We start from the raw sequence: 16,219 nt of genomic DNA, 5'->3' as shown, positions 1-16,219 counted from the left end.
GTTTATTGCAAGACAAGCATGTAACCAAATGCATTTCCATAAATAGAAACGATACAACCAGCACTGATCATGACAAAGTCTTTTCCCTTGTATGAGACAAATACCCCAGAAAAATTAGTCTCAAAAAGGGCATATGTTTCTGTTCAAGGGCATTAATGAAAAGGTACAAAGAAAACAAATGTATGGTAATGTTAGATACTTGTATATACTTAGTACAATGCTCTATATTAGGGGGTGTACTTATGGTTAAAGAGTGCGTTTAGAGAAGCAGTGGAACCTTTATAATAAGCTACTGGCTCAGCTATAGCTTAAAACAGCAAACTGGTGACTTGACACGATGGTGCAAAGCAAAGGCAAACTACTACGAAAATAAAACCATGGCAAAACAACCACAACAAATAAACAGATTTTTCTTAGATATAGATAAATATAGATATAAGTACTGACGAATAAAGATCCTTCACTAAATTACACTGGCCCATTGTCACAGGCGTCTTCATCATTTTACAAACAAACTGCAAAGTATAATTAACTTTCTTACTCAAAATCTTGTTTCTGGTCCTAATCAGTCTCATCATTACGTCATAACTGGATTGATCACGTGACCAGTGCCTTTGAGTTGCTCTGTGTAACAGGAGTAACTCAATTTCACACTTATTTATCCAGCAATGAAATGATATTGACATATTTTACACTGTGAGGGCTTTTCTCGAGAGTGGCACTCGTGTCATGTGAGGTCTGAGGTACTACATAACCAAAAATAAAAGACTGGAGTAATCTCATAAAAAAAGATTTGGGGATGTTAATAATTATTGCCCTTTTAGTGCTAAATACATGTGCCCCTTTTAACAAATGGAACTTTTTATTATTCTTTTTATTATTTTGAAACTTTGTTGTGTGTGATGGCCATTGCAGATGACAGACGTTAGTGGTGTGCTTGAAACCACTCTGACATCTTTGACCTTCTAAGTTGCCCGAAATGGGGTGCTGCTCATACCCAGGATTGCAGATGAGTGGAAGAAGGCCGACAAACATGCATGTTAGATTAGCTTCTAACCACTCGCTGGCATCCAGTGGGGGGTCAACACCAAACCAACAGGGGGGCGACCTGACTCCCTCCCGGACGGGAACATGCACTGCCTTCCAGTTAATCCAACCACAAAAACTCGACTTTGGTTCTTTAGAAGGATTAATACTGGTTTCAACAAACTGAGGCTACAAGACAAATAATGAGTTGCATACAGGTCATGCAGCACACAATGACAGACACAATGCTTGTGTAAAGAATGAATGCAAACAAATATTGATAAGGACAAACAGAAAAGCAGAACAACAGGCAGGATATCTGACACATCGGACAGTGAGGAGAGAGATGGGGGGGTGGTCTTACCGATTCTGTCCAGTCGGTCAATGGCAACAGTCTCAAATGCCCTTCTCATCATGGGGTACTCCTCCAGCACCTCATTGAAGTGGTCCACAGACAGGGAGAAGAGACGGCAGTAAGTGTCTGCACGCACACTGGCTGTGCGCCTGCCCTTGGTCAGCAGACAGATCTCTGTAAGACGAGGATTAACAAGGGAAGATGTGATTAAACTTCATGATTAAGAACCATGGAGAAATAAACGCAATAACCAGAAATGACATGCACATTGTGATGCAGATGCATTATGGTCTCAAATGAGAGCGCTGCCACTTCTGATACATGAGAGTATCCATCAGAGACATTTCAGCTTTGCATTATACTATGGAGTATGTGGAGTGTATATAGAAAGTGTCAGAATAATTGTAGTCTAAACTATTTAAGTATGAACTAAATATTGTGAGCATGTTTGAAATGGCAGCTCTCTTGATGCTGTGTGACACGTGTCAGTTTCAATGTCACGATCACTGCAGACCTCAGGACCAAGTAGAGAGTTCACAATTACTGCCCATAACGTCGCATTTGCACATAAAATGTTCTTATAAATAATCAAAAGATATAAACAGAGGTCATGGCCACAGCTGCTCTGCTCATTTCCAACAAGCAACAAACAACTTTGAAAGTCTTAACCTTCAGTTTCACAGGATAAAATCATATTAATTTGGCAACTCTCTTTTGCAGGAAGGATACCCTGTAATAGGTTTTAGAAAAAAAAATCCTCATTATGATGTTTCTTTAATAGCATCTATATGACGTAGACCGTGCACAGCCTGTATCTTGGCTTTGTGCCAGGAGAGTAAGTGGAACGCACTGTACAGTATGGAGGGAGTTGATGCATGCCTTCATGTCTTCCTGGGTGGGGGAGGGACCTCTACGCTTCCTCCGGGATGCCTGTTCTAAGCCTTGGCCTACCCCAACTACCAGGTGATAGCTTATATAATCACCGGAGCTGACTAAAGTCCAGCCCCGATAATGAGAATCTACACTGACAACAACCAAACTCCAAGCAGCAGCCGGCTCTTAACCACAGGCTGGAGTCACATCATTAGTGTAAAGACATTAGAACAGTGCAGGATGGTGCATTGTGTTTATTTTACCTCCAAAATAAGAGCCGTCTGTCAGCTTCATCTCTTTGTTGAACTTGGTGATGACGCTGGCCACTCCGTGTTGAATAAAATACATCTTCTTACCCACTGTTCCTTCCCTTATGATGTAGTCATTGGGCTGAAACACTTCAAACTTCAATTTGCTCAGCATCGCGGTCACAAAGTTGGGGTCAGCGTTGGCAAACAGCGGCATGGTGGCAACCAGCTTACGGCAGTTGAAGTTGACAATTTCCTGGTGGAAGACACAAAGAAATTCAGAATTATAATTACATTAGACTTTGTTCGTGAGTGAGACCCATTTAGTCACCGTGCATAAGAAGGATGTGTTGACCCGCCACTGGGAAAGTCCAAAAACACAACAACAACAACAACAACAACAACACAGACGGAGCCGCACAAAACGTAGCTACATCAAGTTTAGCTTATCCTCGGCAATAAAGTCATGCATCATGTCTATGTTGTGTGTAAAAAACATGTTTAAAAGGTAAAAAATGACTACTGTGAGCACTCTTTTAAGACATACTTTCACTTTTTGTGTCAGCTCACTGCAGAGATCTATGTCTTTAATAAGATTTCCAGTGGAGGCCATTCTTGCAGCATGATCTTTCTCAAATTTCCTAATGCGAAAACAATGTTATTTTTCCAGCTTGAACGTAATTTTAAAAAATTTTGAACAGATTGCAAAGGAAACCAGATGTTTTTTTTTGTTCTCCGTCATGTTTGTCTGTTCTCTGGCCATGTTCTTATTCACACAACACGAGGCACATTCTAGCTTTGCGTGCTGTGAAGTCTGAACTAAAACCGGGCGCAGTCAGTGTGCGTGTTGTAAGTCATCCGAAAATACCCTGCGAACCCGTGAACGTCTCGAGCAGCGGCGGCAGCATCCCACCTCAGCGTTTCCACTCTGCAGTCTGACTTAATGGGGCTGTGTGAGGAATGCTCATGATTACTGCGCCTGTCTGCCTCTGCCAGCGCTCCTCCTGCTTTCATATACGTAATTATTAATGTAATGCAAGTTAATCTGCTTAAACCGAGAGGTCAACTGAGTCAAAATGGTAACTAATGCTTTTGTCACAACTCCCTACACAAGCAACTTTATTTTCTGTTTCATTCCAACGGCTTTGTAAATATGTTTGTAGAGTTTTTTGTATTATGTATGAATTAAGAACAGATTGGTCAGAACAACTCAGCCAGATGTTGGGTTTATCCATGCGTACATTTAGCCACTTTTGTCCTTGACCTCGTGCGATAATATGGCAGCTGTTTCGCTTTTAGTTTGTTACATGACGATTTCAACCGGTTTGTCAAAAGTAGAAACGGGAAGAAGAAGAAATTAATGAATGAAATATTAATGAACAAAAAGGTCTACACTCAACAATAGCTCAATCACTTAAAACTCGGGTCCCTGTGTTAACCTCCTGAGACCTGGTGTCCTCATCTGTGGACAACACATTTTGGGTTGTTTAGGCCACAGTGCAAATTTTTACATACATAAATAAATTTTAACAGCAACAAGAACATGTTAAATTTTGAATATTTCTAGGAGTTTAGAATATTTATTTTTATTTTGTATTTATTTTTATTTGATTTGATTTTTTAAAATTATTATTATTTATTTGATTAGATTTTTTTAATTGTTTTTTTATTTATGTTTTTATTTTATTTTAATTAATTAATTTTATTTTATTTATTTATTTTTATTTGATTTTATATTTTTGTGTTTTTATTAGTTTTATTATTTTTTTTATTGTATTTTAATTTATTTATCTTATTTTATTTATTTATTTTTATTTGATTTTATAGTTTTGTATTTTTATTTGTTTTATTATTATTTTTTTATTGTTATTGTCATTTTGCTTTTTACAATATATGTGTTCAACCACTTAATAGTTTTTGCAAATAAAGTCCTGCAAGAGCTCAGGTCTCAGGAGGTTAAAAAATGTCATTTCTGAAACACTCCCAGTACTTTACACTCCACAAAAGCACCACACAATATCCCTTTTTTCCATAACAATAAAATGAGTTTCAATTAGAAGGCGGGGTTGAAAGCCTTACTTCTTTGAGCGGGTCATTGAGCTCACTCAAGATGTTCTCCTCGTCAAAAATCTTCCCTTGGTACCGGTGCTCGTAATAGTCGTGGATTTTCTGCCGCATGTCTGCTGGAAGCTTGTGGAAGGACATGTATTGCTCCACTTGTTTGTACTGCAGAGAAAACAGACAGAACATATAGCATCAAATTAGAGAAACGTGCAGATGTGACAGGCCTGTTTGAAATAGCTTTTAGCACAGTAGGAAATAGGAAAGAGTGTATAATGCATTCATGGCCTGTTTGTGCCACGGCTGAGGACAAAGCGAGCGAACTGCACTGTGGCCTGCCCCGGTTGTGTGTGTTGGTATGCAGAAGGCAGGTGGTGAAGGAAAGTAGGAACAAGTACAGGCCCTGGGCTATGTCAGACCAAGGTAGCAGCGCAGATTATCTCACGGAGCCAACGCGCATCGTCCAATAGGAAAAACGAGTCATGATCTGATATGAATCACAACATACAACAGCAATGACCACAAGCGAAATGGAGTGAGACGTTGGAGGAAGGAGGATTTTTATGGCTTGTTTACAGTGATTCACAAACTTGGCAGAATTAAATATGAAATCTGCTGTTCAGTTTTTTTTTTGTTATCTAAAATGAGTCAAACGGCGGCCTGACAGGAGCGTTACGTAAACATTCATTTGCTTTTTAAACACAGACATGTAAAGGTAAAACGCGGTCGTATCTGCAGGACTTTGGCGTTTGAAGTTCTAACCTCAGCGTCTTTTTTCCTGATTCATTCACACACACGTACATTTCCACTGCATATTACATTTACCCGTGACCCGTTGTTGTTGAATAATACAATTTACTTTGAAGAGGGAATGCGTACAAAATGATGCCCTACAGCGCAGTGTCAAACTCAAGGCCCGTGTGCCATATGCGGCCCGCCTCGTCATTTTATGCGGCCGCGACAAGGCAAATTAAAAGCTATGACTGTCTTAAAATATCAGTTTATCAGGAAATACACAGTTACACAGCCATTTTTTCATATCTATGCAAATTTATACGCAATATTTGTAACTTGGATAAGTAATAAATATAGAAACGGTTCATTAACAAGATTAGAAAGTAGTTTACGTTACATTTATACTGTTTTAAAGTTAAATCTGGCCCTTTGAGAGCAACCATTTTGTTGATGTGGCCCTGTGTACAACCTTATAAAAGTTGAATAATGTTTGATTTTGAATGTAATGACCGAATAAAATTAAATAAAATACTAAATACTACATGTAAGGATCCAACATCACTGAATTCTGATTTTATTTTTGTTTTTTTTAATGTTTTTTTGATGAATTTGGTCAAACCTTGTATTTATCAGAAAACAAGCGCTGATTCATGAAGGCTAAAGACGCTACGCTCATCTGGTTTGATCAATTGCCGCTCTCTCTTTCTTTCGTTCTTTCTTTCTTTCTCTAAGCCGACACCTGGTCATACACCTGGAAGGAACCGAGTCGGGCAGAGCCTTTAGTAATGAGCAGTATCCAGTGCAGCTGCAGGCCCGGGCCCGGAGGACGGCTCTTCGGCTCGCTAAATGGAAATTGTCAGAGAGAGGGAGAATCGGGAATCACAATGGCTCTATCATTGATTCCCCCTGCTGGCTGCAGAAAGGTGATAAGAGGAGAGGTTTTGTTTGCGGGAAATTGATTTATTTTGAGCAGTTGGGCAGCGTCTCAAGCAGAGGATCCAAGACATCTACAGAGGTCAAGGTTAGTCTGAACCAGGAGATGGCACGTTTGAATTTATAATATTTTAAAGAGACAGGCGGTGAAGTTATAAAAGGCCATTTTGAGGACTTTTGACTATTTAAAAAAGCAGCTGTTTGGTTCGGTTGTTACGCTAGGACGAACAACATCAATAGCTTTTTTTACGCCGCAAGAAATACGTCAAAAGAATAACAATCAGATCTGACGAAAAAAATCAAATATGGTGAATAGATTAACTCCCAGCCGTGACTTTAATAATGAGCGTCCAGTGTAAAAATCAGTCATGAGCAGTGACCTTCTCTGTCACCTGACGTTAACCCCGACCAAACCTTCAGAGGGATTTATGACGAGCTTGGCAGGCAGCACGAAATGACTCCACAACGGCAGATTTACGCCATGTTGTTGCGTGAACACATGCTCAAAGGACAGGTCATCAATAAAGGACGATCGCTCTGGGAAAAAATATAATATATAATAATCAGTTTACAGGGATTTTTGACTGGACAAGCTCTCTCCATTCTTTTTACACCAGAGCAAAGCCATTTTGTTCAAGAAACTGCTGTAAAATAAACATATCGGGCGTCAACAACAGCAAGAATTTCGTGAAGTTATGTGAACTGACACTACCGCAGGTGTTTTTGCAGACCTTGACTCTCGTAATTACAATGTACGATGAATAGGCGGCTCTCCGTTACATCGTGTTCTTCTCATGTTCCACCCTTAGATAACCGGGACCCCCTGCAGCCGGATGCCCCGCCCCCCTCGCCCCGTCCGCGCCACTGCCAGCTGTGCCTGGTAAAGATGTACAGACCGGAGGCTCAACACGTTCTCTCCATCCCCTCAGCCTGTTCTGTTCTTTTACAGAAACCTGCGTATTCCCGTAATCTGGCTCCTCATCACTGCCCCGTTAACTAAAGTATCGTGTAGCGGCAGGTTCGTCGGTCAGTGGCGTCTTAGTGGAGCAACATTTTTCAACTTTTTACGCTGGGGTCAGGTGATTTGGGGAGTACATTTTTTGCCTAGACTATAGTGTTTTCCACAATTTCGATACTAAGGAATAAACTGTGGACAATATATAAATGTAATATTGCTTACTTTCTCATAATAGTGTAAAATGTTCCTTTTTTCATGCAGCACAATCTGGGTTTTATAGATAGTATAGTGTTAACTCCCACTGCTCGAGTAATACAAAACATTAGTGCTCAACCTTCTTCAGACTCTGTGAGATTGTGAGACTTTGTGAGACTGACTTTGTTAGACTCTGTTAGACCCCGGTACAATCTCACCGTGTGCTGCCTTTAACCCGACAGTACTGCTGTAACGGAAAATAAAGATCTACAGAACGATCCCTGTGTCTCTGCGCCTGTTCTTCATGCAACAGAACAGAAACTGACAAGACTCAATACTCAATATTCATTCTGATGACAATAAAATGCCCTAATCAGCATTAAATCATAGTACTTTCTTTTGTATTCTCTTATATCTGTGTAATCCTTCAGTCGGTTGGTTGGTTCCATAGTCGTCCATGGATGTAAACTAGTCTATTCTGTCTTATCCTTGCTCTGATGCAGCTCAAGATCATCTAAAAGGTTCATTTCTGTCCTGTAAATGTGCCTCTTGTGCATCAATACCTGCTGAAGTGAGTATACTAGTTTTAGTATCGATTAGTATCCGATTTTCTGTACTTTTGAGAACCCTAGTGGACTACAGCCCCGTAGCGTCTCCCTGTGCGGCGCGTACAGGGAAGTTGAATGTGCAGAGATGTAGATGAAGCAGATTTGCTGTGAAACAGATGTACATCACATCCTGAGCATGTCGCTAATAAAGACGGCTGCTCGTGTTTGCTGTGGGCTACTTCCTGTCATTCATTTTCACAGGGCTGTCTTGTGACATTTAGGTGTCTGCCTGTGCGTGTTCAATCATAAAAATATTTTTGCAATTAGAAGAGTAGTGCACCAAGTCACAAACATGTCCTGCTGTTCATCAAATACCAAGCTACTGATTCTCCCGACATTTAACAAACGTGATGATGGTTGTTGATCTAAATATGTAATGAAGAGTCACATCGAATCAGTAACATCTGCAGCTTTTTAACATCTAAAAACACTGCAAAACTCAAAGGTAAACTGTCAAAACCAGACTCAGAGAGACTTATCCTACATTTGTGTCCAGTAGATTAGACGAATGTAACGTCCTGATCACTGGACTCTCCAAACGAGCCTTAAGACAGAACAGAACATCCAGAACAGAACATCCAGAACATCCAGAACATCCAGAACAGAACATCTAGAATAGAACGTCCAGAACAGAACATCCAGAACAAAACATCCAGAACAGAACATCCAGAATAGAACGTCCAGAACAGAACATCCAGAACACTGCTGCTCGGGTCAGGACTAGAACCAGGAAGAACGAGCACATAAGTCCTGTGTCCAGGTCTAGAACCAGGAAGTACTAAGGAAGGACTAAACCAGGACTAAACCAGGACTAAACCTGGACTAAACCAGGACCAAACCAGGACTAAACCAGGACTAAACCAGGACTAAACCAGGACTAAACCAGGACTGAACCAGGACTAAACCAGGACCAAACCAGGACTAAACCTGGACTAAACCAGGACTAAACCAGGACTGAACCAGGACTAAACCAGGACTGAACCAGGACTGAACCAGGACTAAACCAGGACTGAACCAGGACTGAACCAGGACTGAACCAGGACTAAACCAGGACTAACCCAGGACTGAACCAGGACTAACCCAGGACTAACCCAGGACTGAACCAGGACTAAAGCAGGACTGAACCAGGACTGAACCAGGACTAACCCAGGACTGAACCAGGACTGAACCAGGACTGAACCAGGACTAAACCAGGACTAAACCAGGACTAAACCAGGACTAAACCAGGACTAAACCAGGACTGAACATGTGGTAATCAGAGTTTCAGTTTCAGTTTCAGACAGGGCTCTACTTTGTTCTGTTTCGTTGTGTAAATCACTGAAAGGTTTTTATTCTGCACTAATCTTAATTTTATGATGATTTTTTAATGTTTTGATTTATTATTTTGTGATTTTAATGTCTGTCTTATTCCGTAGAGCTCTTTAAATTACTTTCCGTATGAATTGTGCTTTTCTTGCCTGAATAATTAACAAGAAACAAGTGACTTTCACAGCCGTATTAAACAGTTTGGCCTTGAGCAGCGTCGTGGAGTCAGGTACATTTAGTAACACTAGAATCATTATCTGTAGAATCAGTATTAGCTGTAATAAAGTCTGAACAAATGCTTCAGTCATAATGAAACAGTTTATAAAGAATGATTCACTTTCAGTAAGCACACATAATACTTTAATCCGCACTAATGCTAATTTTTTTTTTTTTTTCCTTGCTGAGAAGGACGCTCTAAGGACAGGGGGCGCTCTGGGACAGTTCTGCATTTCCTGGTTTTCTGTTGATTCATTTGTTTGTCTGTTATTGACCGATGTTTGTTTCATTGTTGATTTTTTTACTTTCTGTTGGTTAAATCCTGTTCAGCCCTAAGACGCGACTGCTGTGGTAATTTTGGGCTTTGCAAAAATCAATTGAACTGAATAATTTAGGGTAGGTAACAACTTAATGAATACTGCCTCTTGGACAAGTGCTAATTAAAGTGTAGTTATTATAAAGTGTAACGATAAATCTTGTTGGAATATAGTGTTATAGGTGTTGAAACGTGTTCTCGGGGCTCTGTAAAAATGCTCTGCACCTCGACTGCACAGACCCAGAGCAGGTCGTGTGTCTAAACGGCTTTGACCATGAGACAGACTGGCAAGGTCAGAGTAATGGCGTGGTCAGGCTCACACTCTTAATGAATAAACTGGTATTTATGTGTGTCCTGTAATGCTGAAGGTGACCTGCCTGATGCCGTGATCATTAAGGAAGATGCCTGAATATAATGAATGTGTTACTATATGTGGAAAACACGAGCCGTACTCTGACTGAGACTACGCCAGTTAATCTTATTTTAATAGACATTGAGATTCGGTCAGTTCTAATGTCCAATGACCAGTTTGGGGCTTTTTAATAGAGAGGTCAATAAATTAATGTGGTTTGGAGCAGAGTTCAGACTTTGGGGGAAAAAATGTGTTCAGGAAATGAATATTGAAAAGTCATTTTTAATTAATTTTTAAGGAGACAAAAAAAAAATAAAATAAATTAATAATAAAAATAAATTAAATAAATAATAATAATAATAATAATAATAATAATAATAATAATAATAATAATAATAATAATAATAATAACAACTAATAAAAAACAGCCCTAAAAAAATAAATAAATAAATAAATACAAATCTGTACATTCTTGCTTTACATTTGTCTATGGCCAAAATGCACATATATGTTTTAATCCCTTTATTTTAGTCCTATCTTCCATAATCTGGATCAAAATGTCCTGTACCTAACCTTTAATCTCCTGCACCACACTATACACACACATTCAAATCTTCTTAAATGGTACAAATATAAAAAGTTTGATACTCTAAGACGGCGGCTTGCGTGCAAACGACAAGCACATCAGCCATTCTGTTATGGGAGTATAGCCCTGCCCACTCTGCGGAAACACAGATGGTGGCTGGTCTGAAACACGGGATAATCACCCTCCATGTAGAAAAAATGATGTAATAGGGCATTAACTGAAAAGGAAGAGTAAAATGTGACCGTGGCAACATGGACACATGTCATGGACCTCCGCAACCCCGTGGCCTGTGTGATTGGGCTCGCGGAGGGGGCAGAAAATCCTCTTTTCCTCTCATCAGCTGGATATTGTGAAACAGAAGAACCCAATAGTTCAAAAGGCCAACAAGAAAAGAACTAATTTATATAAGTCAAGCTGAATAAGCAGGATTCATCAGTATTACGTGGAATAGCCGTTGACTGTATATATAAACGGACAGAGCTAACATGCTGGCCGCCGCGTTTCACATCGGAAGTGATCATGGGCTGCGTTTCCCGCTCTATCGACACCAACTGCTGCTGTCAGACTCATCATTTTGGTCTTAAAATGTTCGTATTGACCCGTTTTACATGATCCTACTTTTATTGCGCTCTTAAATCAAGATATGGACACTAAAACGAGACATATCAGGTGCCTTCTTTGCCCGAGGTTGCTTCCGGTGGCGTTAGCTGCAGGTTTGATTGACAGTGTTGCTAAAGCTCTACCTGGGGCGTTACCTTCAACAGCGTCGCTCCGGATTGGCTCTTTGGTTGCTATGATACTCACACTCACTTAGTCCACTTCTTTATACATGTGTCTGTGTGTTGGACGTTTTTCTGTTTGAGAATGTGACGACAGGAGTTGTTTTCTTCGGTATGTGGTTCGAGGAAGGAAGAAGCAAAGGGAAGCGAAGGGGACAGGTGGGATTACGCAGCGAAGACCCAATCAATGAGTCTTAATAGTGTGTGCATCATCCCTGTCACAGCTACACATTTACAGACCAAAGGAACCAAAAATGTCAGAACCAGTGAGAGCTAAACAGACACACTGCATCATAGTTCTAGTTTCCTCACCTTCTCTTGGTATTGTCTCCGTGAGGAATCCAGTGATTGGATTAGGGCCGTGGCGTGGCCTACAAACATGGCGTAGCACGTGGCGCCTACAATCATACTGAGCATGGTGATCCACAGGTCGGACATGCTGACGGGAGCGCGGGCACCGTACCCGATGCACAACATGTGGCTCATGGCTTTGAAGAGGGCGTAGGAGTACTGCTTACCCCAGGAAACGTTCTGAAAGAGAAAAAAAAAACACACACACAAGAAAAAAAGGGGGAGGAGGGCAGGGAGAAGACGGGGAGGAGGGCAGAGAGAAGAGGAAGGGGGGGAGAAGAAGAGGGGGTTACTGCCAGGCAAAGCAGAAGAAAAGGCTCTCCAATGCGGCGGCTGGAGACAGGCTTCCCTTTGATGGATCACTGAACCTCCAGCACTCGCCCTGCCAGTGCACTCACTGCCTAATGCCGTGTGCTTAGAGTCATGCCCTCTCATGTGCTCTTCTCTTCTCCATTTTACCATTTGCCAGTGGGAGAGAAGAGGTACTGTGGTTTAGCCAGTGACAAAAAAGCTAAAACCTGCATTATTTACAGATGTCGGAGGCATAGTCTTTCACTTTAGACGAACACAAAAACAAGCCCGCAGTCTGCCCCTTCTCCTGCTCGATTAAAAAAGAGGCGAAAATGATTTGATGTGATTTGAAAAAACTGTATTGTATTGCTTCGTGGGACATGTAGAGACGAGACGTGGTCCTTGGACATTGAGTTTGTGTATGATCTCGTTTGGGGCTCTGGGAGTGAAAAGTGGAAATTTAGACAGTCAGTAAATTTAGCCAGCAAACTGCAACACTGACAAAAATATTTTAGTTGAGTTTTTAGTTATCAATATGACTTTCCAAACATCCTGTGTCCTTTGTTTACATTTATGGGGGTTTAATCTGTAAGGAATACATTTGGACTTATTGTTGTTCTGCTGTTGTTTGCCTGAGGATAGAAGTGTGACTATGTGGCTTCATTAACACACCACATGTCAACTGTGTCTGTCCAGGGACCACGACCGTCCCAAGTGAGCGCTGAGTAATCCCACTGAGGCCTGAGCTGGGGATGCTTCACACTGCTGCCCTTTTAGTGAAGTCTCTAACCTGTCAAATCGTTTCACCTCTGCAGCAAATAAGCACAAAGAACCGCCTCAGTGTGTGGACTCGAGATGAAGACGTGTCCCTCTGACGACATGTTGTTTATCAAAGCTAAATACATGAATTTTGATTGTCTCATCAGTCTGATCAGACATTCCTCATAAAAGTGTGTTTAAATGAGTTCTTTATACTTACAGCTACAGAAACATCTGATATAGTGTTAAAATATTCTGTATTTTTCATAAAATCTCAGGACGAGTCAAAACTTGTATGAGCTAATTGAATTCACTATTAAATGATTTTGGGATTGTCTGGAGCACAACCTGAGACGTCACAAGCTGCATTTATCTAGACTCTCATTTACTGTAGCAAACATTTCAAATGTCACAGCTGTAAACAATAACTGATTGTTGTGTAGTCTGAGAGTAATTACATCAACAACTAAAGTGAAGTAAAGAGCTGTGATCTGTTCAAAGTAAAAGTCAGATTCCCAAACTGTGCGGCAGAGCAAAAGTCATAGTACAACATGTACAAACACATTAATAATGTTAATTACTCCATCATATAATACTAAAACCCAACAAGCTGTTCCATGGAAAAATGTGATTCACAATATTCATTTTGAGTTACATAATCAAACACAAGCTGTTCTTCTTGGGACAGAAGGGACATCATGCATCATGGGTCCAATGGACCTATGGCCATATGACCTGAGATACATTTATTTAAGAGTATTTTTAATGGATCTTGTCGACCCTTTTCATCAAGTTAACAAGCTAAGGGCAACAATAGTAGTAAAAATGTGTTATATATGTGGACACTCAGTCGAGCATCTTACCTCCCTGGTGTATTTACATATACTGCATAATACTGCACATATACTGCAGTCTACAGAGCATTACGTCTCCTGATAACAATGACCATTACACATGCCCACACAGTTATCTCATATGGGCTTTTTAAGTTTGCCTGCACACACAAAAATAGCTGTTCCATAGTGACAATAGGATCTAATAATGAACTAAAGGTGTGGCATGTGGTGTGTTTTTCATTTTGTCTATTAACATCAGCATATAATACATCAGAAAAGAGTTATTCTATTTTATACTGATTATATGGATCATTATATAGTTCCTCTTACATGCCAGGAAACAAAACAATAGATAATTTGTATTTAGTTAGCTTTGTCTGAAGATAAAACCTACAATATTAAATGTAAAATCTTGTTTAACTACAACATAATGATCAGTGAACATGAAGCTCAAAAAGAGAGAGTGAAGAGAAAGATTCAAACAGTGGTTGTGTAACAGCCATTTAATCAATGTATGAGGAGTGTGCATGGGAAAGAGGTGGGAGGTCCCTGGGTAGAAGCAGACAGCAGAGGTGACCACTGAGGGGCAATGTGCATGGATATCCAGGACTATCCCTCCTGCGTCTGTCTACCTGCTCAAACACACACTCTACATGCCTCTGTAAGACATCTGCACACATGTAAGGGCCCCAACACACATGTACAGACACAAACACACATGTACAGACACAAACACACATGTACAGACACAAACACACATGTAAAGACACCAACACACATGTACAGACACAAACACACATGTAAAGACACAAACACAAATGTAAAGACACCAACACACATGTAAAGACACAAACACACATGTACAGACACAAACACACATGTACAGACACAAACACACATGTACAGACACAAACACACATGTAAAGACACAAACACACATGTAAAGACACCAACACACATGTAAAGACACAAACACACATGTAAAGACACAAACACACATGTAAAGACACAAACACACATGTACAGACACTAGCACACATGTAAACCCCCTGCACACATGTAAACCCCCCCGTCCCGTTCACAGAGGGGCGGTGTGTGTCGTCCTGCAGCCGTGCGTCAGCCTCTCACTGACACTAACATGGTGACAGTCCTTCTATCTCAGCGGCTGATTAAGTAAATGCTGCTTCCAAAGAGTAAGAAGCCTCTCAGGCCATTAGTGGAGCAGATAACAGGCCTTCTCCATGTACTGTGCCACTCAGCAGTATATCTACAACCTTTGTTGGCCCCACGCTCCCTTTACCATGACAACAACAGGGAAATATCCAACGCCATTTGAATTCCGAAGTCATCACTGATGCATCTGCGACGGAGAATGTGCCTCTCAGGAAACACAGGGTCACAAAATCACATTATACATTTATTACCTGTGATAAACAAAAGCCGAGGTTCCTTATCAAGATTTGAGACGGCGAACACTAATGCGTCGTGATGGGGCGACACAATCACACGTGGGCTGGGCTTTTCACTTTAGATTTATCAAAGGCGTTTAACACACAGCCTCGTGTTTGTGCAGCTCACAAAGGCCATCAGAACGTCCCGCGCTTACTGTGTGTGGAGCTTCGGTCACTGGTCATAATGTTTTATTGCCTCGACTATAAACTTATTTCACGTTAAATTTTGTCAGTGCTTTTAACAATAACTTTCTGGATCAAAAGAAACATGTAAATTTGTAAAGTACTAGGTGCAGATGTTTATGTTGGTCCTTAGTCCTGCCTGTAAGAGCTTAACAACTATTACTGTTCTCCTCTGAGCCAACTGTTTATCTGTGATTGACAAGATTATGTGCTCTGTGTACGGCTCGTCTCCATAGTCACTCACTATAGTCTCACTCAAGTCAGATACAATGGACTGTGGTTCGTCCAGTCAGGCGTACACTGTTTGACGTCGTTGTACTGAAGTAGTTCCTAAATCATCTCTTTGAACGAGGCGCAGCTTTTAGTTTCTATGAGTAAGAATAAGTTGTGACAGTAATGTGAGAAATGCCATCCCTTTAGCACAAACAGTTCTCTGTAATGTCTGTTTACATGAATAGCACATGGTTGCTGGGATCGCCTGCAAGTGAAAATAAGATTGGGACAGTGGTTTGTGATGATGAGGAGAGCTGACACGTGCACCTCAAGCCTGATGCCCTGCAGCGCGCGTGCTGTGCATGTGGGAAATGTTTGTCAGAAACAAACTGAGAGAAGGCAGTGTTCCAGAGGTGAAAAAAATACAATTGACTCTTCGTGAGGCCTGTACACACTGCAGTGTTGTAACGCTGGGAGAGTCGTACAGTCCCGTTTGACCCAGACACTCGCTAAACTGCTAATAAGAACTTAAAAGGGCCTCCAGTCATTAGTTTTCTGTTATTTGTTTTGCACTAAAGCCTATTGAATA

The 16,219-nt window shown here is 40.7% G+C and overlaps 1 protein-coding gene across 1 annotated transcript in view; it reads right to left on the bottom strand.

The window, feature by feature from the left end:
* The window catches only part of LOC117391989 (potassium/sodium hyperpolarization-activated cyclic nucleotide-gated channel 1), a 48,296-nt gene that overhangs the window by 4,075 nt on the left and 28,002 nt on the right, over nt 1–16,219 (bottom strand). Inside the window, exons 4-7 of the mRNA XM_033989953.2 lie at nt 11,859–12,077; nt 4,582–4,728; nt 2,518–2,758; nt 1,391–1,555 (exon numbers count right to left, since the gene is read on the bottom strand). Coding sequence (XP_033845844.1) covers nt 1,391–1,555; nt 2,518–2,758; nt 4,582–4,728; nt 11,859–12,077 — 772 coding nt within the window. The remainder of the gene's footprint in view (nt 1–1,390; nt 1,556–2,517; nt 2,759–4,581; nt 4,729–11,858; nt 12,078–16,219) is intronic.

Source organism: Periophthalmus magnuspinnatus, chromosome 23 (assembly GCF_009829125.3).
Source record: "Periophthalmus magnuspinnatus isolate fPerMag1 chromosome 23, fPerMag1.2.pri, whole genome shotgun sequence".
Taxonomy (NCBI): domain Eukaryota; kingdom Metazoa; phylum Chordata; class Actinopteri; order Gobiiformes; family Gobiidae; genus Periophthalmus; species Periophthalmus magnuspinnatus.
Note: the sequence above shows the minus strand (reverse complement) of the source record. Positions and strands in the feature narration are given on the sequence as shown.